Source organism: Calliopsis andreniformis, unplaced genomic scaffold (assembly GCF_051401765.1).
Source record: "Calliopsis andreniformis isolate RMS-2024a unplaced genomic scaffold, iyCalAndr_principal scaffold0022, whole genome shotgun sequence".
In the NCBI taxonomy this organism is placed as follows: Eukaryota; Metazoa; Arthropoda; class Insecta; order Hymenoptera; family Andrenidae; genus Calliopsis; species Calliopsis andreniformis.
Window position 1 is genome coordinate 5878351 of NW_027480432.1, and position 26176 is coordinate 5904526.

Below are 26176 nucleotides of genomic sequence, written 5' to 3' on the forward strand. Positions count from 1 at the left end.
GTTCTAACTTTCTAATGACCACATAATTTGTAATGTAGTTCAATATTCTTTATTTATTAATACAGTTATCAAAGTTTTTAAGTATGCACATGATTTCTTAAAAATAATTTTGTGAAACTGTTATTAGAAGTACTATTTAAACCGTATATAACAATTATATTAGGTACATTAGACTGTTGCATGATAGTATTTACAGATTTTGTGATAAAGTTAAGGTCTAAATGCTAAATAAAATAAGCAATGAATAATTCACAGATCCTAACTACTGAAAAATTACTTCCTACTGAAATTTCTTGTGATTAAATTTTGTGAAAATAATGTACAAATTTTCTACATGGTGGCCAATCTTTGAGTTGTGATTAAAACGGTAATGACTATTAATCTATCTACTAGTATAAAAAGAATGATAACTTGTCGATATAATAGTACTAATAAAATGATTATATTTTAAATATAAATTTAGCGCCAGAATCAAGACGACAAGCCTGCAACTGTTCTAGGGACTTTTACACGTTAGATGTCACCTAACCTACAGCAATACGCGCATGCTTGAGTAGCATTTTTATGAGATCATGTACCATATTTTCCCCATAAATTTTGACACCTGTCAAATATAAAACTGCCTCGCAGTCATAGGATTTCATCTAACATCTCAGTCTGACTCCGTCTATCCAAACCGAGATATTGCCTAGTAATCGGTTTACCAATTTATGATTACTTCCATAATAAATATAGCAGTAATTTTCGAGCCTTTTTCATTTAATACGCGACATTGCAAAAAATGCACAGGATGTCCTTCACGGAACGTCCTTGCATTTGAGGTTAGAATTTCACCGGTGATTGTCGTATGAAAGGCGTGCACCAACGCGTGTTGCGCAGTCGACATCGAACAGTGTCATGGCGCGACAACAATGACAGAGTGTGTGTCCCTTACCGACGAGTCCGGCACTAAACCTAATATGTTGGGCGGTTTTCGCTGTAACAGATACACAGCATTCCTGATATTGTTCCTAGTTTTCGCATTCCAAGGTTTCATATGTGAGTACTGCTCAGCATCTTGCATTTTTTATTTTCATCTCCCTTGGTCCAGAATTCAGATCCGGAAGACCACGCATCTATACAGAGTCACGCTTATTTATAGTGTATGCGTATGCACATGCGCGGCGCGAAATTCAAACGCATTTAATTCTGTTCCTGTGGTTGTATATTATATTTCTTAATATAACTAAACATAATTGTCAGTTTTCTAAATGTATCATGATCGTAATCATTGGATTTCCGTGAGTTACGTATAACTATGTCACACATGCGTTAAAAAAATGTCACAAATAAAGAACGAAGATTTTTCAAACAGTAAATACACCTTTATTTATCCTACAAGTTTTATTAAATTTTTCCAAGCACATATTTTTTCATTTCTTCTAAAAGATGATTTTATACAGTGGCATTACTTTGAAATACACGTGCGATATGTTATCATAAATTTCGCTGTTTTAAAGATTATAAGGACTACCATAAATGGCAGCAATTGATGGACAAAGTGGACTCCATACTTAACGAGCAACGAGACACACGGGGCATGGCATATGGTATAATAACTAGGATAGAAGGGCACGGTATTTTCAGCGCATCAAACAGACAAGAAATCCATTTGAAGCCCATTATCTATGCCATCACTCCCACGTTCACCAGGCCTGTGCAAAAAGCCGAGCTCACTCGATTAGCGCAAACATTCCTGCACATCCCAAACTTCCATTGGATAGTGGTCGAGGACTCGCCGAAGAAGACAAACCTAGTCTCGCGATTCCTAGAGAACAGTGGCCTAATTTATACTCACCTCGCCGCAGCGACCCCGCCTAATTACAAGCTGGGTAGAAATGACCCCAACTGGAAGAAACCTCGAGGCGTCGAGCAGCGAAATAGTGCCTTGCACTGGCTCCGAGAGAATCTTAAGCCATCCCATAAGGGAGTCGTCTTCTTTGCCGACGATGACAACACATATGCCATCAAACTGTTTCACGAGGTGAGAGCTTAAAGCCTAAAGCATCCCCTACTTGGAGAGACTAATTTCGCAACATGACTCGAGGCAAAGTCCCATGTAAGGTGTCCTGGGTATCATGATACCTATTCATAATCAGCAACACGCACGGGTTTGGAGTGGAGTGGAAATGTTTCTATATCTTTCTGCGCGAGCAAGATTCCAGTTGCTTTTTATATATGAAAAAGGAAATTAGGAAATGGACCTCAGAAATAGATTCTCTTATGTACCATTATTAAAAGAAATTGCAGTGAAAGGGTCCCCAAATCTCATCGTGTATATTTTAATGCTAGAAGAGAAATGCACTATCACTGAAGTTATGTAAGCAACGTGTGTATTACAGATGGAGAAGATTCAGAAGGTCGGCGTGTGGCCAGTGGGTCTCGTCGGTGGTTTGATGGTGGAGAAACCGATATGCGATAACTTTACTAACAAGGTTATTGGTTTCAACGCGGCCTGGAATCCTGACCGTCCATTTCCAATAGATATGGCTGGCTTCGCTATCAACTTGAGGCTTTTACTTCAGAACAAAGACGCGATGTTCTCGTATGATGTTAAAGGTGGTTACCAGGAGAGCGAGATCCTGAGGCACATTGTTACTAGAGATGAGTTAGAGCCATTGGCTGATTGCTGCACCAAGGTGCGTCTATTAATTCTTTTGCAGAGAATCTTTCAAAATTGTGAGGCAAAATACAATTTTTTGCGAAAGAATGATAAAAATTCAATTTCGCAGACAGGGTATACAGATGAAATTAGTTGATTTTCAGTTTCTTTACATTCTGTGTGATATGCTAACATTAAATATTTGCTTCAGGTATATGTGTGGCATACGCGAACTGAGCCACCTCAGTTGAACGTGGAACAGCTTCTGATAAAGAAGGGTAAACGCTCCAATGTAGGCATCGAAGTGTGATAAGAACGTTGAGCTGTAGTAAGTTGATTTATATTGTTTGTTAAGATTACCTGTACGACGGTAACGAACAAAGAGATTATCAATCGTATATTTGAAAACGAACAAGGAAAGGAACAATGAATATTGTATACGCTTCCCTTGGCAATGTGCTCTCTTCGCTACGTGTAAAAATATGCTGTGCCATAAAGCATAGTCGCTGATTACAGTCGCATATTTAATAAGGGACTCGATGTAATTTGATACGATGGAATCTGATGTGATGAATTTCTAGTACGTGAAACGTACACATGTCGATGATATGCTTAATAATGCGGCTCTACTTTATGAATGAGATATTCATTTTTTACTTTTCATATTATGCCCTATTAGTACAAATGTTTTCATTGTACGATTGAAGCACATGGGTGTATTCATGATTAAAAAAAAGTGTTGGAACGAACGAAAATGCGTGAGACCTATACAGCGTGAATTACTTGACCTTGAAAATGTCCTTTATCCTTTATTAGTCGAGTACGTTTCCTTGACGCGTACAGAAAAAGCATACATAAAAAATATGCCTTACACCTACGAACTTTAATAATATTTGTAATAGTTTTGTTAAATTTTTGTTTCTTCTTTAAATTGGAAGATGCGCAGTAATACTTTTCATGGGAAGCTACGGGGGTTACGGGTTTTGGCAACGAATATAAAATAGCTAGATAAACACGGCCTCTTGACGAGGAGTTTCGAGAAATACTGCATGTGACGATCCAGATGAATAGCTCTCGCCATTTTCTTTTCTCGTCGATATATATATATATATTTTTTTTGTTCGTGTATAATATGTACTCGTTGACTTATAAGCTAATAAGTACTATATATTTGGCAAAACTCTGTGTTTACGGTACGTAAAAAAGCTACCCGCGCAGAAAGTGTGTTCGCAAGCGAGGAGGTGATTGGTGACTTTCTTAATTTTCTTTTTTTATATATTGTACGATTATCTTATTAAATATACACGTGGTCAATTATGTTTCCTAATTACTGCTTTGTTGTTTCCTTTCTTTATCCTTGTCCCTTTTTGCGAACGCACCTTCCGAACTCGCATACAACATCCTAAACTTACCGAATCTTAAACTTATCTCCGATTATCCTTAAAGATTAGGAAAAACGTTTACAAGCATTTACAAAAAACTTATCACATTTTAAACTGCGTATTTTCTCAAAAAGCCATCTTATACATTAGGACAGAGAACTGGTTACGTTTATCCAATATTATTACATATATATGGCAGCTTGTTTTGTTTTTTCTGAAACGGAAATCCGAATCCTTCTCAAAGATGGCGAGTGTCACTACTCGCGCAACTTCGAATCAGGTGTTTTGTCTATAGGATGTCGAAACAGTTACCGTTTTTAATTACATACATACATATTCAGAGAGACTTTTAATGTGAAGAGATGCGTCTGAAAATCATCAGAATGCCATCACGATCGTCCTACCACGTGACTCTTCTAACCTAGAACGCGTTTCCGGTTCCCATATCTTACAGTCTCTAAATTTAAGTATACTGTCTTGAAATCACGTCGACAAGTTGATCGCAACGGCATTCTGTCTTATCTACCAGAATTCTCTATCGTAAAACTTGCCTAATTTTCAAGTTTTTTCTTACACTATACCAACATAGGATACATAAAACACTAATGGAAAAAAAAAGATTAAAAACAAGGAGTTGTTTGGGCCGCAATGCAATCTTTACATCGTCAAATGTACATAGTAAAATTATCACGATAAATTATCACGGTTAAAAAAAAGAATACTTGAAAAAATTAAAAAAAATAAACGCAAGCTAAACTAATCGCGGGAGTACGCACAGTGGTTAACGATTACGCTAGTCATATGCTCTTGATAGAGTAACGGTCACATTAAAAATTCGAACAGTACTTGTTACGCGTTGAATTTGTTCGAAACACACACAGTAATGATTTTTCTCGTAGAGTACACGCAAAACAGCGAGTGAACGCGAAAAACGTTTGGATGACCTGAGTTACTTGATCGTCAATGATACAACCATCGCGAATTTTCAAATTTCGCGCTTAAAGGAATCAGTCTTTGAAATAAGGTCGATAACTTCGTCGTGCCGAATATTTAAAAGGGAAACGATTAGAACGTGTCTGTGTTACAAAAGATATAATACTATGGCTTCTAATCGAGAAACGTACGGGATTGGGACGTGTCGAGTAAATATAATAACCGTCGGAAATATATACACAGATGAGAGGTCGCGAAATCGCGGACCTCATCCAGAGAAATATATAGAGAGAGTGACGAGTTCCTATTTCGCTCGTTTCTGCTTCGCCAAAAGAATTTTCTCAATGTTTCTCCTTCAACTCGATATCTCGGTCGATTATACAGTTCTCTTCAACGAAGCAGGAGAAACAGACCGAAATAGGGGAACCCTGTTCCGTTTTCATTCTCGTGCTGCGCGCACGATAACACAGTACTACCCAGCGTACTAGACTGCGATTATCTAGAGGGTGCCTCGAAGCAATGATCACTAATTACCGACCAACGTCTACCAATTTCGCGACAAATTTTGTACATTCTTCCTCCTCGTGTAAGCGATCTATCTAACTCCTCCTCCTTGCAATATCGACTAAAAGTTACATTACATCGGTAATCCCTTCCTTTCCTAGGACGATCCTCGAAACGAGTACTCGTTTCGAGTTTCCATCGTGTGCTTTGGGCGAGGAGGGAAGGAAAGGGGGCATGGAGATTTATTTTTCAAGAGTTTCCCTTACTGTTGGCTATCAGAAGTTCTAGGGGGTAAGTCATGTGTGCTCAGAATTTTGTACCAAGGGAATTCGGTGGAGATACTTCATCAATACAAGAGGCTACTTTTTGCTTCCTGTCTGGTCCTTGAAGGACAGACGAGAATGTACGGCGCGAACAACTGCGTCGATTGTTGAGGATTTCACGAATTTTCCGCGCTGTTTGACCGTGTGTCAATTGGCCAGATGTCGCTCTTCGAATCCAAGAACGAAGTTTCGTTGGTTCGAATTTCTTCCTGCATTTTGTCCCGTGCCAATTCCAACTGGTTTCAGAATCGCGCGAGAGGAGAGGAGATTCTTGACACCCGCGAAACTTCATTCACCGCACACTCCCGGATGTACGAGCCTTATGGTACTGTTCGCGAACACTTTGGCCAGAAACAGCGTTTCCAAGGGTGACTTTACAATCTAGTACGCCGGAAGAATATCTAGACGGCCGAATCCTTGCCGACAAAGCCAGTCTTGGACACAGACCTCTTCCCGTCGAAGGTGATCGATGTCTCCCGACGCAGGCCAGAGTCGATGATCGGCGTGATCTTCTTCTCTTCCTTCAGCGGCTCCTTCTCGTCTCTAGAATGTTCCAATAAACGTAGGGAGATCAGTAACTGGGAAAATACTGTGCTTTTGTACGATTGTTACGGTTACTTCTAGTACTGGGCATAAAAGAGCATGTCGAGAGATGCGGCGCGTGGTGCAACATCGAAGTACGCAGAGGGCATGCCATCACTCGTTAGTATCGTATATTTGCATACAGGACTGTACAGGGTGCTTCAGAACTGCGAGTACAGAGTATTTTTAGGATTCAGTTTTTGGAAGGTTTTGATTTTTCATTGAGGACAGTTGTCGATTGGGATTGGGTCCATGTAGACCCAAATATGGCAGCTGGAGGAGTGACTTGTTTTATAGTTATCGTGAATTTAAAATAAGGTGGCACTATGTTCTGAATTTTTTAGGAGAGTCCAAGTTTCTTAATTGATAAAATAATTTGAGACATATATTTGTCCTGAATTCAGTTTGTTAGTCCTAATTCCAGCTATTTAATTTCGAATTTATTCCCAGTTATGGAGAATATCTTCTACTTCGTCACATCTTTATTTCCCTATTTCCATAATCCATAGAAAAACCAATAAACAGCGAATAAATAAAAACACTATATGTTACATAGTTATAAGCTCAGTGTTATATTCACCATATCTCAGAGTCACATATTTAAAGCAAATTTTCGTCCACATCTTAAATCAAACAAAACTAATCACTATTTAGGTGGACCACAGAAGCAAGTCCCTCGCTATAAGCTCATCACCAATGATCTTCCAATAAAAGGATTCTCAAGTTTGTACTCACTGCTCCAAAACAGTCTGTACATCATTCATATATTTATTCCTTTCTGATATATTCCACAAATTAAGAAAGGGAGAATAATATCAATAGAGAAATCTGTAACTTTGGAGACCATTGGAAAACGGAAAAATCTTATTTAAAATCGCGCATGGATGAGACTGACGATTTCGTTGCCTGAATTACCTATGCCCATGATCCACAGCCGAATGGACCATGGCAAATTAGAGAGCATGGTGGTGAGGTGTGTGCTAGGTGGTTAACGAGCAATTAATATCACTTTGGGGTGTTGATATCTCATGCAGCATAGCCAAAGCACGGGCGAGTAATGGCGACAGTTTTATGCAGACCGCGTAAACAGTGACAGAGGAAGACAGATTGGATTGGATAAGTACCAAATGAAAGTCGACGAGACGTGAGAAATGGTTGGCGGCAAAACTGATGCGTTGACTCAAAGGGAAAGAGTGGGGGAGGAGCAGGACAGGAGGGAAAGGGAGGAAACAAGCAAACAGGAATTCTGTCATGCTCCAGTCCTGTCTCATCGACGTTTACGTCGATATCGTCTCTGGGATATGCGTTCTGGACATTCCAGAATATTTGACGGTGGGGAACGGCTCCAGGAGGGGTACAAATCATACGTGAAAGAAACAAAAGAGTTTGAGAGCATAAAAAAAAAATGTATCATGCCAAGTAGAAAGCCGTGTCGGAGCCCCTTCGAGAGGGGCCATGCTTCTTACTGATTTCACTTATGTATCTCTCTTACATGGCAGTGTGTTTGACCAATTTAATGGTATTTTTTCCACTACCCGACTCTTGGATGGCCGTGACCCCGGCGACATTGGCCATTTTTTGGTCGCAATACGGCAATGGAAACCGCCAACCGTAAAGACTACCGGTAAAGAAAAAAAAAGAGAAAGATGCGAGAGGGTCAAAGTGTCTCCTAATGGCGGGCTACGTTCTAGCGAGTTAATCGGATCAGCTAATCTCGGAGTGTTACTAGCTTTTTTCTCTTTTAGTCTTTTCTCCCCGAAAGCACTTGTCGGAAGAAAACGCGACGACGAATGCCCGGTGCCGATTTATTGAGCTTCCATTAAGCTGATTACGAGGCTTAAAAGGTTTATTGAATGTGTAGAACTAACTTCACGCGTTTGAAAAAGAGAAGAGGAGAGAATATTTTATTTCCTAAGAATTGAAATCCCTTGTGCAGCGTAGGATTTGAATTAGTAGCAATTGTGGCGGCGCGCTGTCTGTCTTTAATGTGGCGTCATCTACTTCGTTGGCGCGAGCGGTCAGATTTAGAAATTTATGGCAGAGGAGGCTTCTGAATTTTCAGTGACCACTTGCTTTCCTTCTCATTTTCCTCTATTAATATAGCAATTATAGCTCCACTGTTAATTTTGTTTTTCTTTTTTTTTAATATTCTAATTCCTTTTGAGAAATTGAGCTAGCCTAACTCTAAAAAAATTTTCATAGCTTTTAACAAATCGGTACCGGGGTTTTCACAAGCAATTCAATAAACAGGGATTCGATATACTCTCGCGTTCTGAATTTAGTCTGCGTTTCAATCGTGAATTTGTTTAATGGCCGAGGGATTGTGAAAGAAAGAGACCCACGAAAGTCCAAACCGAAGTTCGATGATGGGATGCAAAGTTCGATGACACGGTAAATGTAGCGCCAGACTTGCCAAAGCACAATGTAGAGTATATAATAATGTATAAAGAGGAAGTTGAATAAATCAACTATATATAGAATATCGAGAGGGTGTTTTTCGTGTTAAGTGTGAATGTGTTCAAGGGGTTTAATTGGAATGACTCTCACCTGCCCAGTTTCGCGTCTTCCTCGTCCACTGGCTTCCGGCGAGATCGTTCGCAGACATAATATATGATACCTGGAATTTGCAGAATTTCTTGTCAAAAAACATATTTTTCAAACATAAAGTGTCTAGATAGTATTATATAACATCTCTTCACAAGCTTGCGCAATAATTTCATGTACTTTAATGTTTACAGTTTCAGATATATTTGCGTTGAAGATTTAGATAAGTTTCGGTTATATGTTTGCAGAAAATTTATGGCACGAATAAATTCCATAAATGTTTGCTCAAGTTATTCTGCAGAAAATGTTACATAAATTCTTATTGGAATTTTGAGCAAACTGCTTTACCATCTTTAACCATTTTTCTTTTTTATTAATATGAATCAGCATAGATATTCTACTGTATTTTTGTTGTAACTTGTGAAGACGCGCAAAATTAATGAAAAATTGTAATTTTCTTACCTGTTTTATGCGCGCAACAGCAGATTACGTCGATCACAATGATAATAATGAACAGTACCGCGATCACAATACCGATTATGGCTGCGCTCGATATCAGGGGTCCCTGATGGTGAACCACAGTGGTGTCTATACCTTAAAGGATAAGAACAACATGTCAGATAAGATTTCATAATGTGCGTATGTTTGTTGCAATCCGTTAGTGCAAAAGCAATACTTAACGATGTTTGGTGATGATAAGGAGAAGAATTATCTCTGTTTAATTAACATATTTGGAGAACGTACTGGTACGTTTTGTAGATTTTGCATTTCAAGGCGAACGACTGCGTTTGATTACAGATATTAATTATTTGACCAAATTTATGTAGGTTTATTTTTGAGAGCGTAATTACTAGGGTTATGCGAGAAGCTGAATACCTTCAATTTTTCTTGGTTACTAATGAGTAGTTTGATTAAGGAGAAAAAGGGATTTAGAATTTTGTGCAGACTGACACACTAAGAAATATATACATTCAAATATTAAATTTATTATCAATGTTCTAATAAGATTAGTGAAACTATCAATGTATCTTTTATTTTTAAAATTTATCAACTTTCTGCTTTGTCCCCATTTTTTCAGTCCTGTTATAATCACGATACAAAGTTAAATGCTTCAAAAGTTTTCAGTCTACTTTGATCCAAGCTTCAAGTGCCATCGATACCAACAGTAATAAATATCCAAATGCAGCCTATTAATTTTCGAAGCAAATTAAAGCTCGAGTACCCAAAAGTTTCGAGTACACCCCTAGTAATCACGCGATGGAGCAATCCATCGTCGAACTGCGCGGCAATTTCGCGTCTCCGATCGATCGGGGTCCAGCATCACCAAACACGTTACGCGAACGATTAATTTTAGTCTCCTGAAAAGAAAATAAGATCGGCGAGGGGGGGGTTCTGGGGATGTGCCAAAAATCCGTTTTCATCAAAGCGTAGACACGTAAAGAACCAAAACCAAAGCCAATGGAGATTACACATGAGATTAAATAACGATCGTCGTCTACGAAGCGATTGATACAAGCTTGTTAGATAGACGGAACCGAAGATAAAGAAGAAAAGAGTAAAACCGAACGGAAGAAGGAAAGCTGGGGTGCACACACAACTAGCAAAGCGCGCGAAAAATACAAGGTGTAACACGGCACACAAGAAGCCATGGGAAAGCGTTTTCTCCTTTCGTTCCTTCTGTTCCTCTGAGTTGTACATACGCAGAGAATAAAAAAGGGGTGCTGAGAAGCTCAAGGAAGGGGGAAGAAAGCTCATTCGCTACCTTTCTCTCCCGATGTTAGTTTCTACGCGTCACTAATCTAAATGTGCTACCTCCACATAGAAAGCCTTTTTCCACCGAGTGCCTCTTACTCGCTCTCTCTCTCTCTCGCTCGCTCGCTCGCTCTTTTGCTTTAAAAAGTCAACAGGGACTACTACGGATATATGTATACTTAGCAGATGGTTTGATACACATTACACCGTCGTTCTCTTCTGATGTGCTGAGCATATTTACCCTCTCTCTTTTGGACCGTGTAGCATCCCGTCGAGTTTTATCGTTCCCGCCTCTTTTTTCGCTTTCGTTCACGTTAAATAGGTGAGCGGTAAATGAACGAGACGGCCGAGAAAAAGAAACCATCTCAAATTGCTCTTGACTTGTCTTTTTTTTCGGTAGTCGAGGAGGACTTTCACCCCTTAAGGCTTGGACTCGAATGTAAGTACGTTCGTGAGGGTGTTGGTGATCCATCAACCGAGGAAGATGGAGTAGGAGTAAAATACGAACCCCTTCCCTTACAATTTTCTTTCGTAACGTTTCATCTTCGCTGCTGATCTGAAACGTATGACTATCCAAAACTGCCAGCGACAAAGCTCCCATTGAACGAACGTGGATCCCTCACGCGATGGTGCGTGATCGGTTACTTGCGAAATATCTTCGCCATTTTTTACTACTGTAAAAAGTCCGACTCGTCGAAGTATGTCAAGGGGTTAAATTTTCACAACTCTCGATTTCAGATGAATTTCCCCACCTACCATAAAACAGAGTTGCCTTAAGGGGTCAAGCAATCCAAGATAAATAATTTTCAACCCATATCGCCTTTCACATTTTTCTCGAACAATTAAATGTATCTTCCTTTTATCATTGCTTGCCTGAATAACAATTTGAAGGTGGCTTCTCCGCCGGCGGATTCAGTAATCTGGTGTTCCTTAAACACTCACATTATACGTATATTTCCGTACTCATATTTACAATAAGTGTCCCACAGGGGGAACTGGTACTCCGCCCTCGTCATAAATACGAACATTAGGCACTAAGGCTAGCACATAATCCTTGCACGCATGTAAATGTTCTTATCGTTCTCTCTCTCTTCATATATATAATATTTATAATAATATATATATATATATATATTTATATACGTTTGTACATACACGTGTATATTGTATACAGATACAAGTGTTTACTCGATATATTATGTATATTCGTCGGAAATAACACGCGGGTCTTTCGAACGCGCTGACCTAACCCAATGGAAAACGTGTTCCTTTTCTTTCTTATTCGCCATCCGTGCGAAACCCTGGGAGAACTGAAGCACAACGCGTTGGCCTCTTGCTGGAGAATTTCGCGCGTCGCGTTCGTTTTACATTCCATCCCTCCGTTAACTCGAGCCTGTCGGATACATGGAGCGTATCGAGAACTAAGAAACGTGCCGTCGATGGACGTTCAGGTCGTTATTAAAACGAGAAAAATAAAAGAAGGCAGAAGAACTGGGGAGAAAACGAAAAAAAAAAAGGAAAAGAAAATAACAGAAAAATTACATCTCCTCGAGGGCTGCGATTGACAGGATCGTGGTTCAGCTATTGTCACCGTCGCCGTCGCGTGGGTGGACGTGGAGCTTCTCTACTGTTGGCGAAGGAGAGCTACGCTGCTCGAGGATTGAAGAGTAATATCGGCGATGGAACGAGAGGAAACGAACGAGGGAGAGAAAAAATTGCGAAAATGGAAATTACCACTGTAACGAATTTCAAGAAACGATCCTCCGCTGGGGAATTGTACCGATGTAATCGCGGAGCTGACTTTTTCGGCTTTCAGCGGGGAATAACCGACTGGGGAAAAAAGTAGTCGGACTCGTTAATGCCCGAAGTCGTTTTCGTGCTTTTAATTTCGTCATTTTTTTACCGCGCTCTCTACTTGCGCGCGACGATTCGGAAGCGAACGAGCCCGTGAAAAATAATTTTCCCTTTTTCCTATTTGGGGAAAGACGAAAGAGCTCTCTGGTCCTCCAATTTCGAGAATGAGGTAAAAAAAATTGCGTTGGGAGGAACAAAAATTTTCATTCGGAGTAAAATTCTATTACAGACTATGCTTGAATTCCTAGCTGGGGCTACGTAACCACAATCACTTTGAACAAATGTTAACGCTTAACGTATGTGTTATTTCAAGTGTCAAAAAATAAAAAAAATATTAAAGAATACTTCATTCTTTTGAAGATTAAAATAGATTAAAAAATGTCAGTAATTCTCATTCTTCTGATCATTAAGTATTCACTTGTCTACATTTGACGGTCATTGAAAATTAAAATAAATATTGCAGCGTGTCTGCTAGAAATTCGATACGCCGCGCTATAATTGTATAACACTTGAGAGACAGATTGCGTTATCGCGCCTCCGCGATGCACAAGGGCTCGAAAATCCACGGTGAATGCCATGTGCCCCCCTCGAAAATAGATTCACGGCTCTCGACATTGCACGGTGCACTTCATATCGCAAACGTCACGATCTTCCAGCTCGCTCTTTCGTCCCTCACCGCGTGCTTCTCTTCCTTCTCTTCCTCTTCGTCGAGGACGTGTCTTCTATTTATACCGGGGGCTCTGTTTCGAAATGGCGAGAGTTCCTTGAATAAGTTCGCCTGAGTGTCCCTATTCGTTTCTACTGTAAACGATGAAAGTGTTGGTGCAGCGAGGTTTCTATAGTTGGAACGGCGTTAAAATGCCTGCTGAGGGATAATGAAGCTTCCCTGATACAAGTGTGTGATCACCTTCACAGCTTCGATTTATGAGGGACCTTGATCTGTGTGAAATAATATTAGAGATTCAGTGATGTTCAAATATGTTAATGTGGGTGGTTTTTAGAATTTTGTTTAGTGGAGAGTAAAAGAGGTTTCAGGTATACAGTGTCTTCGACAGGTGTAAGGAAATTTTAAAGAATGATCTTATATGCCAAAAATAAAGCAAAAATTAAGAATGGTGAAATTGTGTTTGAGGCTTGGTTTCCTAGTTATTCATTATTGAAGAGACATTTAAAATGGAAATGAAATGTGTCTGATTTGAGGCTTATTCTACTGCACGAGTACGTGACCCAGGTCAGCTGCAGAAGGGTCAGTAGAACGAGCCAGTAGAATAAGACAAGTCAGACACATTTCACGTATATTCTAAATACGTTTTGACCAGTAAAGTCTTAAATGCAATTTTGTCATTCTTGATTCTCATCTTGTTTTGCCATAAAGAATCACTCCATGCAATTTCAGACATTTGTTGTGGGACACACTGTATAATACACTATTTCAGAATAACATTGATATGCTATACTGCTAACAAAAATTAAATTCAAAATTATTTTCTTTATCAAAATAGAAAGCCTATAAAATGTCTAATTATAGTATCTTGTACATACATATGTAGATATTACAAAGTTATAAATTGACTAAAGACTTCAAGAAAAGCCTTCCTCTATATTGAATCTCTGTTCCTTTACTTTGAAAACCTCTCAAGAAACAAACAACCAAATAAATGTGCTAGTTCCCACATCATCTTCAAAATAACACTGTCACGTTTCCCAAACAGAAGCTTTCCTTTATCACCAAGGTCCAAAATTGATCCAATTTCCAGTCACCAGCACCTACAAACGATTCCCTAATGACAGTCTCTCGCTGCACCAACGTTCCAGCGCTAAATTTCTTCGCTTCTCTGCGAGGCGAGCTTAGAATACACCTCGCGCTTCTTCAGCAGCCCATTTGCATCCGAGTCGAAATTATCGCGTCGACCTCCCGATCTCTCTACCCAAGTAATTTCACGGAGGATTCCTCGTTGCAACTTGTAAAATTACAAGCATGTAAGGCGAATTGGGGGCGACCAGAGTTGAAAAGGTGCAGAGCGAGTTGCCAGCGAAGTATAGTCCCGCCATTACAAGTTTACGCGACGCTTGCAAGCCTCGAGAGTTTTAATTGCGTTAGAGGCGGACCATTATCCACCGAGTTGCGCCGATTAATCTCGAAATCCGCCTTTTATCCGTGAGCTCGCCCTTCACTGCTGGCCCGATGCCTCAGGCTGGCGTGTAGGCAGAGCAAACACTCGTCCCACTCTTCAGGGACTTATCAGCGATATCTTGTCGATTGGGAAAACAGCTGGACAGGGGGCACTGTTCGCGAAGGTATTTTGCAAGGTCTTTTGTCCGCGAAATTGCAGTGTCCAGGGGACGAGTCTGCGCTAGGTGGGCGTTAAAGAATTATAGAGATGGGCCCTTGGGATGAACTGATGAGGGACGCCACGAAGGAATGGATTTCGATTGATTTTTGCCTCGTGAAATGCAACTGTTATTCATTCTTTTAGTGCTGTTTAAAAATCACTTGGTTTTTATTGGAGTCCATGAAACTTTAGTATCCAATATTTGAGGTCGGTTTTAGTAGATAATAATTTTAAGAAAAAATAATAGATCATTAACAAGTAGTACTTCCCGAGTTATCAGTACTCATAAATGCCAAAAATAAAATTGGTTTCTGAAAGTTCTGAATGCCACTCTGCATTTAATAATCTTTAAACAGTCTAATAAAATTCTGAAACTAAAGCAGTTTTATTTCTTCAGAATCTAGACAGATCACAAAACTCCATAGAATCCTTAGGCCCTCAAATATTCAACAATCCCAAAACTATACTCCTCAAGGTTCTGAGATACCACTCTGCACTTACTAATAACAGTCCATTTGAACGAATTAAAATCAAATTTATTCAAATCACTAACAGTCTATTAAAATCCCAAAACCACTTCAGAACCAGTTCTATTTCTCCAGACTCTAGACAGAAAATCAAAGGGGCTCTTCAGAATCCCTAGGCCCATCCCCAGAAATCATTATCGCCGAATCTCGAGCACCAAGTCGATCCTCGAATACCTCTCGTTTCCGTCGACGTCGTGTAATTCTCGCGAACGTCCGCGAGCGTCCCAGAAAAAAGGGCTCGCCAGATCAAGCAATTCCGATCGTCGACTCCCCGCTCCCCCGAAAGCGATTTAACTCTGGCAAAATTACATTAGGACACGGTTGAATCGAATCCCGTGCCCGTAGTCGGCTGGACGTGCAACAAATTAAGAGGGCTCTCGCTCCAAAGGGGGATGATAGTCCCTCGCTCGCCTCTGCTTCGGATCGATTCGAAAAAGGAAAGGGTTTCCGCGGTGGGACGAGGCTGCAGAAACGATTTCGCGTGTCGCTTCCTCTCTTCTCCATCCACGTTCTATTGTCTCCCATCGACGCGGAACACGCTTCACGCGCCGACGAGCAAGCTTTTCGGCGCGATCCCTGGTTCAAAGGCAGCACCTCGAAGGAGAAGAAACGCCTCTCTCGCCTCGACTGTGCCCCCTCCTGCCGGAACAGGGCTTGTCTTTACGGTCGCTGGAGGCTCGAGTCGCGAAGATGAAGAACGATTCGAGGTCTCGATGGCGCTGGGGAGGCTAGGTTCTTCAGGAACCTTCGTCAGCCCCGTGGCTCCAGGGAGATGGGGCTCGGTGAAAATTGTGCAAAGAGATTACAGTTTCCAGAGAGAACTACGTTTGTGCTCCAAAGACGGCCCCCTGACGGTAAATAAGTCGTGTTTGAGTTTTGGAGGATTGGACTCTGAGACTCTTGGACGGTTCGTTGCCTCTCTTCGGTGAGATTGTGCTATTGGTGTTTCGATGTTAGTGAGTTAAGCGTTGGCTCCCTGATGGCGCAAGCGGAGCGATTTAAGCAAGTTCTTGGTTTCTTTGGCCTGCTCGAGGGACTACAAATGTGAGTTTCTAAAGGAGGTCAAGATGTACTACTGACAGTACTAGGATAGGAAATTTCTAAAATACTAATTTCTTAGTTTATGGTTTTTCTGTACTAGTAATTCAAGTTTTGTTCAATTTTGTCCCTCCGATTTACAGGCCAAAGATCTCAAAAGAGAAATATTCTGAGATTCTTTAAACTCTTTTTTTTTAATAATTAGCTTAATAAATCTTCCATTTGCGAAAGAATAATATTCCTCAAAAAGTCTTCAGTATAAAAAACACGACTTAAAAATCTGTCCCATCTTCCTGGAACCACGAGATTTCTTAATTGTATAGTAAAGATTCTTCAGTTTCAGATTCTGACTCCACTTTCATGAAGTGTTGAGATTCCTTTGTCGATACCCGTGATACAGATCTCTTGGTAGTCGTCGACTCTCGACTATCGATCACAAAACGATAAAGCGCGCTGCACTCGTGTCTGTTCCTTCAATGGTGAGTCGGTGTACATGAAATATAGCTTTCCGACGCGTTTACATGAATCCAAATGGGAAGCTACACGAGCGTTCGACACGCAACAGTTGAACTTCAAAGTGCTGTGCATTTTCCTGCAGAAAAGAGGTCTCTCAAACTTTCAGCGCTGCCATTTATCACTATTTCAATGTTTTCAATATTCATTCAGTAGAGGTAGATTTTTTCATAGAAAATAGTACTCAAAAGAAAGTTATAATTTATATTTTTATGTCAGTATTATTGATATAAAATCAGTTTCTTTTTTAAGTTAAACTTGAATATTCTTTTGGTTATTAATTAAATGATTTTAAAAAATTGATTAAGGTAATATTGGATTTCTTCTTTCATGACTAAGTTTTAATAGAACCCCTCTTATGAGCAACCTCGTACCACTATTAGCTCACCAGAAATTCAGAGAAGACTTTCCATAATTGAAAATCCATCTTCCATAATTCTAAATATTTCACAAACTCTCAAATATTCCACAAGTAACTTCCTGAACATTTTTTCTTAAACAGCTGGTATCACTTTCATCAAAGTTTCGAACGCTCGTGTATCCAGCTTTTACAATTCACCTTACACCTAAGCACCGAGACTCGGATACGTTCACACACCCCTGACCCACGGAGCCTCTCGAAGAGGGTACACAAAAGGTTCGTTGGAACGAAAGTGTCGCCAAACGGAACACAGGTGAACGGCGTTAATTAAAAGAACTTCCAAAAAACTAAGATAAAACGAAGAACTAAAAAAAAAAAAGACTAAAAGGGGGAGGAAAAAAGGGTGGAAAAAAAAACTGAAACGATACAAGCGCATGCCATGCGGTATAATCTAACATCTAAGAACCCAGGCAAGTGAGCGAAAACGCGAGGGATCGAAGTTCGACGACCCCGTCGCATTCGTTGAACGATGACTCTCTGTCACTCGATCGATACAACGTAGACACTCTGTCGCGGTTTAATGACCGTTTGTGTCTTCTCAATGCGACAGAATCTTCGACCCTTCGAGCCTGCGCCCGGTCCCGTACGGAGCACCTATCGTCGCTTCTTATCCGAACGAAAATTAGCAAATATTTGTGGTAATACTAATGGTAATGACGGTACACCATGTACAATAGGTGACCCGTGGCTCTAGTCACGAGGAAATCAGTTGGGCCCCTCAAGATGGCTCATAACCTACCCCCACTACCTCTTTTCTTCACCCCCACTTGCTCCTTTACTCCGCCCACAATACTGGAGAGACAATAATTGAGGGCCCGCTTTGAATACATGTTAACTGATTTCCTGTTGACCATACTTCACGACGTAATATCAGTGACAATAATAATAATAATAGTAATAATAATAATAATAATAATTATAATAAAAGTAGCAGCTATGTACGCCATAATAATACAATAATCGCATAACGGTAGAAATAATGATAATCGTAATCATAACACACATCATGCGCACTAAACACGTATGGTCCAATAGCTAATCAAGCAGGACTAAAAAAAAACTGCTAACTGTCAGTAACAGTATTCCCCAAGAAGTATATGTAAAAAAATAAAATAAAAAAGAATACGCAAGAGGAGAGAAAAAAATCGTTGTTTGCGATTCAGCTGAAATGAACCCACAAAACTAAAACTAATTTATTGCGCAATCTAAATGGTTATATAATGTATGTATATATATATATAAAAGAGTCGGCGTGCTCCCGGGTTCGTGCGGATGCTGCTCTTTTCAGGTCTCTCGTTCTCCTTCGCTGAACGGATCAATCGTTCGAAAACGGATTACATCCCCGCGAAATGGAGCGTCTCCTATCGCGTCGAGAACACGCGAGAAGCGTGATTTAAGTATCTGCGGTTCTTTGGCTCTGAACGTGTTATCGCACGCGGACGTGGATGCGCGAGAAATGATCGGCAGACCCACCGATGTCGACCTAACTCTGCTAAGTCCCAGCTCGGACAAAAACGGATTTTCTTCCCTTCGCGGACACAATTATTTTCAGTGATCTCTGCGTTACCAAGATGGCTGCGAGGTGTGGCGTTTCAATACTTAGCTAGCTTCGATGCAACGAGACTACCATCGAACTTTTCGTCGTTGTTTCTGAACCCCTCTACGGTTGATATCGTCGCGAAATTAGGCCGCGAGAATCGCGAAAAAATTCCCCTCCAAAAATATTTGTACTCTACTAAGTGGCGCGAAAAATAAAAAAATACCTATAACCCGCTTGCATGGGGTTGGACCAGAATTTTAGGATCAGGTTAAACAGCGATTCTTCGTTTTGAGAGATGGTGAGAGTCTTCTACTACTTTGCTCAGAGACATTTCTTAAAAGAAAGAATTCATAGACTTTTATTATTGACTTGTTTCACTTATTCTAGTTTCCTAGGGGCTAGGCTTTAAAACAGTATTTTAATTTCTTTTGCTGAATCTTTTTTTAGTCACAAAGACTGACATCTTATACGATATGAAAAACCGTTCTTATCAATCTTCTTATCACTATTTAAGCTAATATCATTAAGATTAACAGAGCTTATATGATCTTAATTCATTCTTCTTTTATCAGACTAAATTACCAAATAACTCAGTACCAGATATTACCTTGACTTTATCTCGATACCACAATTTGCAAAGTTACCGACACTTTTTTATCTCCAATCGCGAAGAATTTTTATATCCTGATTTATCCCAAAATTCTGGAACACCCCGTACAATTATTCCTACGTCCACTCCCCTGGAGAACAGATAAATCATACGTTTCCACCCCCATCGAAAATCCTGTCTTTCCCCACAGAACAACGCGCTCTAAACACTAGGCATTTGGCAATTTAAGGCAGTAAGTGTCTCTGGCCCGTGAAGCCTCTCACTGTACGCTAAAATAGATCCGCAGTGCACGCGCGGATGCATTCGGATGCGCGCTGCAACGGGAGGTCGCAGCGGAATGCAGTAATTCAGCGCGGTAACGAACTCCTCGAATGGAGCACATCATTTTTACGAAGCGCAGAGATTTCACGAGATTCAAAGCTTTGTCACAGGACTGTGTCCAGCTGGTCGAAATAAAAAAATTTCGGGAATGAGAGAAAAAAAGAGTCGTTGAATTCCGCGATGCATTTTCGGTTCCACCGCGTTTCCATCTGGATTCCTCCCCGTTTATCTGTCATCGTCAAAATGACTCCGTTCGCGTGTCTGTGATTTTTTCATCCCTCGTTTTCACGCGCCGCCACGGCGTCAACCCCGTCGAAAACTGCGCGCACTGTCGGATCCACGAAATCACCGAGGCGTGGGCGATGGTTAAAAAAAAAAAAAAAGTAAAAGAAAGAAAGAAACGTACCAGTACGTTTGCTAAACGATGAGCATTCTTTTTAACGTCGTAAATACGCTTTGCTTCGTTCCTAGAACCCCCGCGACGTTCCTCCCCCTCGCTAGTATACACAAAGCCCCCGACTTATCCGCTATAATCGTTTCCTCGTTGTACGCTCGGAATGTTGTGCACCGGTGTCTCGAAGCGACTCTCACTTCACAATCGTCAATTATGCACGATACACGAAAACTCGACGAATCGCGGATTTGTATGCACGAAGTGTACTCTCTGTCCATCTTGTGTCTAGTGTGTTTCTCTTTATCCCCAGGAATTATGAATAGTCTCGCATGTACCACTCCTACGAACGTGTACACTATACGGAAAGGATATTTTTTTATAGAGCGTGAACAGCGATCGTTTCCCCTGACGATGTTTTGCTTTTTTCTTTCTCTGTTCGTTTTGCGGCTTTTTAAATAGCTATGAATAGAATCGTTATTGCTGTAGCAATGGCGGTCACGGCGAGCTTGGGGGTACCTCCAGCGGAAGTATCTATATTGTAGTCCACATTGATGCCCGGAGATTCTGAATGATAAAAAGTGACTTGTAGAAGGATCGTCGTGTCTTGAACATATGTTTGAGGGGGGTATATCTAGTGCCTATGCCCACTGAGTGGCTACCGAGTTCATCTAAGTCGCTTGTCTACAAGGGTCAAGGGGACTGAGGACTCTTTTAGATTCAATCTATTCAATAGTTCTAGTGATTCTTCTGAGACGTTCAAGTTTAGGTTTGAATCGTTTTGGCGGCTGTTCAGGTGTCAGGAGGTGACACAAGGAAGGAAACATGTTTGTATAAAATGGGTATGTGTAGTTGAGGCTCAAAGCTAGTTCATCTAAAAGGTACTAAAGAATCTTTGAGTTCTTGGGGAATGAAATAGAAAAGACTATGAAAGAAAAAAATGTGTATCAGTTATATGATAATCTAAAGATAGTCTTAATTATACTGGATACTTATAAAAAGGAAGACCAAGTAGATATTCCTTTTAATATTCCTAGGCAAGATGCAACTCTGAAAGCAGACTTTTTCTGAAGCTGGACCAAACTGATATGGTCCAGCAATATGGTAACTGATTTATAGTATAATTAGTAAATACTAGTACTCTAGTATTGAGTGACTATATGTAGTATAGTGACGCAAAACCCAGTGACCAAACATCCAAAAGAAGGGAATGAAGGAAGGCTATATCTAGGATCGCCGCCACGAGCCTCGCCAGAACATCGTAATACCTCAATGACCCTTTTCCCTCCTCCTTGAGTGAACAAAATAGAGGCGAAGTAATTAAACGGTCTTTCTCGTCAATGGAAAAAAAAAAAAAAAGAATATATCAATCGGTGCAATAGCCTCGTGCACATATAATAATGTCTCAAAGAGAAATTACGACTTGAAAAAGGGCACTAATAACCGACGAAATATCGTTAAAGATGAAACGGCGAATGAAAACGAACAGTGGTCAGATAATATAAGGACACTTACCTCTTGCAGTCTTAAACTTCGCCGTGCCTGGTTTACTGTAACCGATCGCGTTGTGCGCCTTCAGCTCTACCATGTAGAACGTGTCCGAGTACAAATTCTTCAGCCAGTGCTTCCTCCTCCCCTGTGTCTTCACTTCCTCTGTTCGGCAGGTGTTGTCCAGGACCTCCCATGTGCCAGATACACGTTTTATTTGACAGTATTTAATCTGGTACATGTCAATTGGCTCTCCATTGTCTGCGATCGGCAGCCACCCTAGCTCGTACTGATTGTTGAACATTGAGAGATCGTAGTCTGGGTCTGACGTTAATATCTTTGGCTCGTTCGGGACTGTTCGTCGTGGTGTCACCTCTCGCAGGAGAGCTCCCCAGTTGCCCAGACCGACCTCGTTTCTTGCAGCGAAACGAAACTCGTAGGCAGTCTGGGGCTCCAGATTTTCCAGGATGTAGTAGGAGTCTGGAATAGTAGCTGAATATCAGCAAAACGTTAAGATTAATTTGAAGTAAAACTTGAGGTTGATTGCAGGCAGTGAGATGGGACATGAGGTTATACATGAGTGATTGTACAGTGTTTTAGGTTTAATTTGATACTGCTTCGAGCTACTCACCAATAGACCACGTTTTATTCTTCGCCTCCATCCAAGTCTGCCCATCTCGCCTATACTGTACAGTAATAGTCCTCAAGGGTAGCTCTGGATGCGTAGGTGGGGGAACCAGATCAAATCTGATAGTAGTCGCCGTGATCTCAGCCATTTTCGCCTGCAGCATCTCACCAGGCTTGGTAGCTTCCCTCAGCTCGATATTATGCTCGGTAGTACCGTGAGTATTCGAAGCGATGCACTTGTAGGTGGTGTAATATCTTTTATCCATAGGCTCAATCGTCAAAATAGACACTGGTCCATTTCCTATCTGCTTTATCCTAGCCTCATTGTCAATACTCTGGTCTCCATGTATGGTCCAGCGAATCGTAGCATTAGGGATACTCTCGGCGATGCAGCTAATATTCACAGGCTTCTGTTCCCAGGACCACACTGTTATATTAGGCATAGAAGCAAAAGATGGTGGGAACTCGACAGTGAGATGACCATCCCTGCGTGCTTCTCCACCTGTGTTCTGAGCGATACATTCGTACATCCCATCGTTGGATCGACGTGCCTCGTGGATCGTCAGGGTACCAATAGTCTCCCCAGAGCTGTCACGAACAGTATTATCCAGGACTATCCTCTCGTCATCAGGCTGTACACCCTTCACGTATGGCTTCTCAGCAGAGTCTTTCTTGAAAAGGACCAGAGGAGGCGGCCTGCCAAAGGCTTTGCAGACGATGGTCGCCTCCTTGTTCTCCACCACGACGCTGTCCATGAACTCCATGATCTTCGGCTTCACGATCACGTTCACCATGATGTTTGTGTTCGCCGTGCCAGCTGCGTTTGTCGCGGTGCACTGGTACTCGCCAGCGTCATCTCGGTTCACATTCGTGATCGTCAGCAAGCCTGTGTCCGCGTCCACGCCGAAACGATCGGCGTTGGACAGGTTCTGCTGCGTCAGGGATTTCACCCAGCTGAATTTTGGCGGCGGTTTGCCGTGGGCTTTGCACTGTATGCTCGCGTCTTCCCCTTCGATTATGTTCACCGGGCTGGAGAGCTCCTCCACAGTTGGACGTACGTGGACCTGGCAAATGAAAGGCAAACTTGCTGTGATGCCTGCGGTGCTGTTGGCACTTGGTGTTGGGAATAATTGGTACACATCATTGCGGGCATGCTCAGATTGATGATTGGGAGATTTGAGGGTGATTGAGAGGGTGGTGGGTTTTAATCTGAGGTTCTTTGTGGGGGTTTATGTGGGTTCTCCTGTTGACTGATTATATACTAGTAGTATCTATTTTTTACTGAATAAGGTAAACAAAATTTCATGATAATACTTGGCAATTAGAAAGTTTTTAAAGCTGAATACTTAAATATTCGAATATTTGGATACTTGATTATTTACAATGTTCAAAAATCTTATTTACTATTGAAATTTGAAAAGTGTCATAGTGAGTGGTGGTTATTTAAAAGTCTGAAGATTTAAAAATCTGGAGGATTAAATATTTGAATACTTGAAAATTTAAAAAATCAAAAATCTTAGAATTTAACACATTTGAAATATTAAATATTTGAATATTGAAAGATATTTGAATATTTGAAATTACTTGATATTTAAAAATTGAAAAATTTCAATATCTGAATATTTTAAAATTAGAAGAGTCTAACATTTGAATATTTTACTAAACTATACTTACTTTTACCATACCATTTTCATTACAAAAAATAAACTAACATAAAAATGAGATTGTGATCTAATACAAAAATTACATCTCAAAAAATTCCTCAGTGTCTCTAAATTTTACAAAACTTGATTTTGATTAAAAAATTATGAAGCAGAGGTATTTATCTCTATGCATTAAACTTTTACGTACCTCGACGCGAATGGGTCGTTCTTTGAGCTCTCCCGTGGTCAACACGGAAGCACGGCAAGTGTAGATACCGTCGTCGGACTCTTGAACGTTCTTGATCGTCAACGCGTACTTGTCTATGATGTAGTGGTCGTTCGTCTTAATTAATTCACCGTTGTACAGCCAGTCGACCGAGGGCGGAGGCCTTGCTCGTACTTTGCAGAGAATGGGGAAGTCCTCTCCGAGAATCGGGTATTGATTGGTCGGGGCATTGTCCCAAGTGATCGCAACTACGAAACAGTAATTACTCTTCATACTTCTGTCTTTTCTCTTTTCCATCCCTATTCACATTCCTCGTTCAGCTCTTCGAGACAATAAAGAATGCAATAAAGGACACTTAATAGAATAATAGTGAAGCATTCCATTCTTTCGACAGTGGGAATGAAAGCCAAGAAGTGGAAGTGGATTGTCATTAGTCGGACAAATTTAATCACATCTTCAGTAGATTTGAAAAATTAACAGAAAGTAGATCCTCTGGAGTAGGTATCATTTAGTTCAAATAATAATGATTACGATTTCATTTCGAATTTTCTGCTTTAGATCTCTCCCTTTTTACGAGAATTTTAAATACTCTTTTGTGCGCAGCACAAGGACCGCTCTTTTGTATGCAATGCAAACGTTAAGGGGGAAATTGCGGACATTGTTAATATGTTCGTGAAACCCATTTTATGACAGTATTTTCTCGTACTCCATTCTGCTACACTACTTCATATTAACCATATTAGCTTTAAACCTTTTAAGACTTATTTTCAAGGGCTTTTCTCTGGTTCGTGCAACCTAATATGAACTCGACATATTTATGAAGTCTGGAAGCTTCAAAAATGAAGACACGAGAAAATTTAATAAAACCTTCTTCAACAAAATTTCTGCTTCCAAATTAATTTTCACGTACGCAGTTTCAGTGCCTTCACTAAGAAGAATCATTATTTGTCTCGTTGCTCTTTCTTACCTATGGTCTCGATCGTCACAGATTTCTCCAGTTGAATGGAGTTCGCGTAAGTAGCCTTGCACTTGTACTTCCCAGCTTGCTCCTCTTGCAGGGAGTTGAAGAACAAGGAGAGACTATTTCCCTCGTGCAATTCGGTGTACATCGGTGGCTTCGAGTAGCCTGGGAACGTGCTACAGGGGATAATCACAGAAATCGTTAAAACGTTCATCTTCACAAACGCTTAGACACATGCCTATAATATATAATAATGAGTCAGATGTCCAGGTGGAGTGTGATGAGGAGAAACTGTACAACTACCAGCCCAACGTTTCGCAGGTACAATATCTCAATTAATTTTCCATTTCTCTACGTGTCAAAATACCGATCCAAGGAACGTGGCCCCAGGAAAATCGTCGATTTTCATACGGAAACATAAAAATTACGAGCTGCTCCAAAAACAACCGCCACAGAGCTCGTAAATCTATCCAAACAACTAATCCACGTCACAGCGCGAAACATCGGGCCGATATCGGTAAAATATCGTTCACGACAGAGGTATGAAGGGAGAGTGCGCGCGTCGAATTCAGATCGATAGACCCGTGTCATTGCGCATGCAAATCGATCGACCTTAATTCGACGTAAGAGCCTCGGGATCGATCGAGTCGGCTCTGTTTCGATCGCGAGCTACCAGAGGACCAGCGACTCCTCGATCTCCGCTGCGCGCGAGAGGGACGATCGGTGTTAAATGAGACACATTCACGCGAGTCCACACAATTTAACAAACGTTGCACAGGACAGCGTTACGAGATGCGGAGGCGAGATAAGGTCCAGAGGTAGAATGCTGAATCGCCATGGTTTAATGAATGATTCCGCGACCAATGCGAATTCGAGCACGTCAGCGATGATATGGCTTAATGGACCCTTTTCGGGGCACGTGGAAGCGAGATCGAGATTGGTGATTGAGTGTGGAGAGGAAATGGTGGACAGTCTTTTGTGGTTTGAAGATTTTTTTTTGCGATACTTTGGTGATGACTTTT

General features: G+C 40.8%; 2 protein-coding genes across 6 annotated transcripts in view; one reads left to right on the top strand and one right to left on the bottom strand.

Annotated features, from left to right (window-relative positions):
- Positions 1 to 897: 897 nt before the first annotated feature.
- On the top strand, positions 898 to 3409 carry Glcat-i (Glucuronyltransferase I). Its single transcript, XM_076391450.1, has 4 exons — positions 898 to 1038; positions 1500 to 2023; positions 2382 to 2678; positions 2853 to 3409. The coding sequence occupies exons 1-4, from the start codon at positions 912 to 914 to the stop codon at positions 2949 to 2951; spliced, it is 1047 nt and encodes a 348-aa protein (XP_076247565.1). The 5' UTR covers positions 898 to 911; the 3' UTR covers positions 2952 to 3409.
- Positions 3410 to 6184: 2775 nt separating this feature from the next.
- Positions 6185 to 26176, bottom strand: part of Fas2 (neural cell adhesion molecule fasciclin 2) — a 124037-nt gene continuing 104045 nt past the window's right edge. For 2 of the 5 annotated variants that reach the window (XM_076391447.1, XM_076391445.1), the window contains 8 exons: positions 25161 to 25330; positions 24176 to 24441; positions 22329 to 23388; positions 21725 to 22189; positions 9372 to 9503; positions 8913 to 8982; positions 7858 to 7983; positions 6185 to 6326 (listed from right to left, as the gene is read on the bottom strand). In XM_076391447.1, the coding sequence (XP_076247562.1) occupies positions 6185 to 6326; positions 7858 to 7983; positions 8913 to 8982; positions 9372 to 9503; positions 21725 to 22189; positions 22329 to 23388; positions 24176 to 24441; positions 25161 to 25330 (2431 nt within the window). Of the gene's footprint in view, positions 6327 to 7857; positions 7984 to 8912; positions 8983 to 9371; positions 9504 to 20542; positions 20777 to 21724; positions 22190 to 22328; positions 23389 to 24175; positions 24442 to 25160; positions 25331 to 26176 lie in introns of those variants that run through there. The other 3 variants (XM_076391446.1, XM_076391448.1, XM_076391449.1) reach the window with 3 other exon arrangements.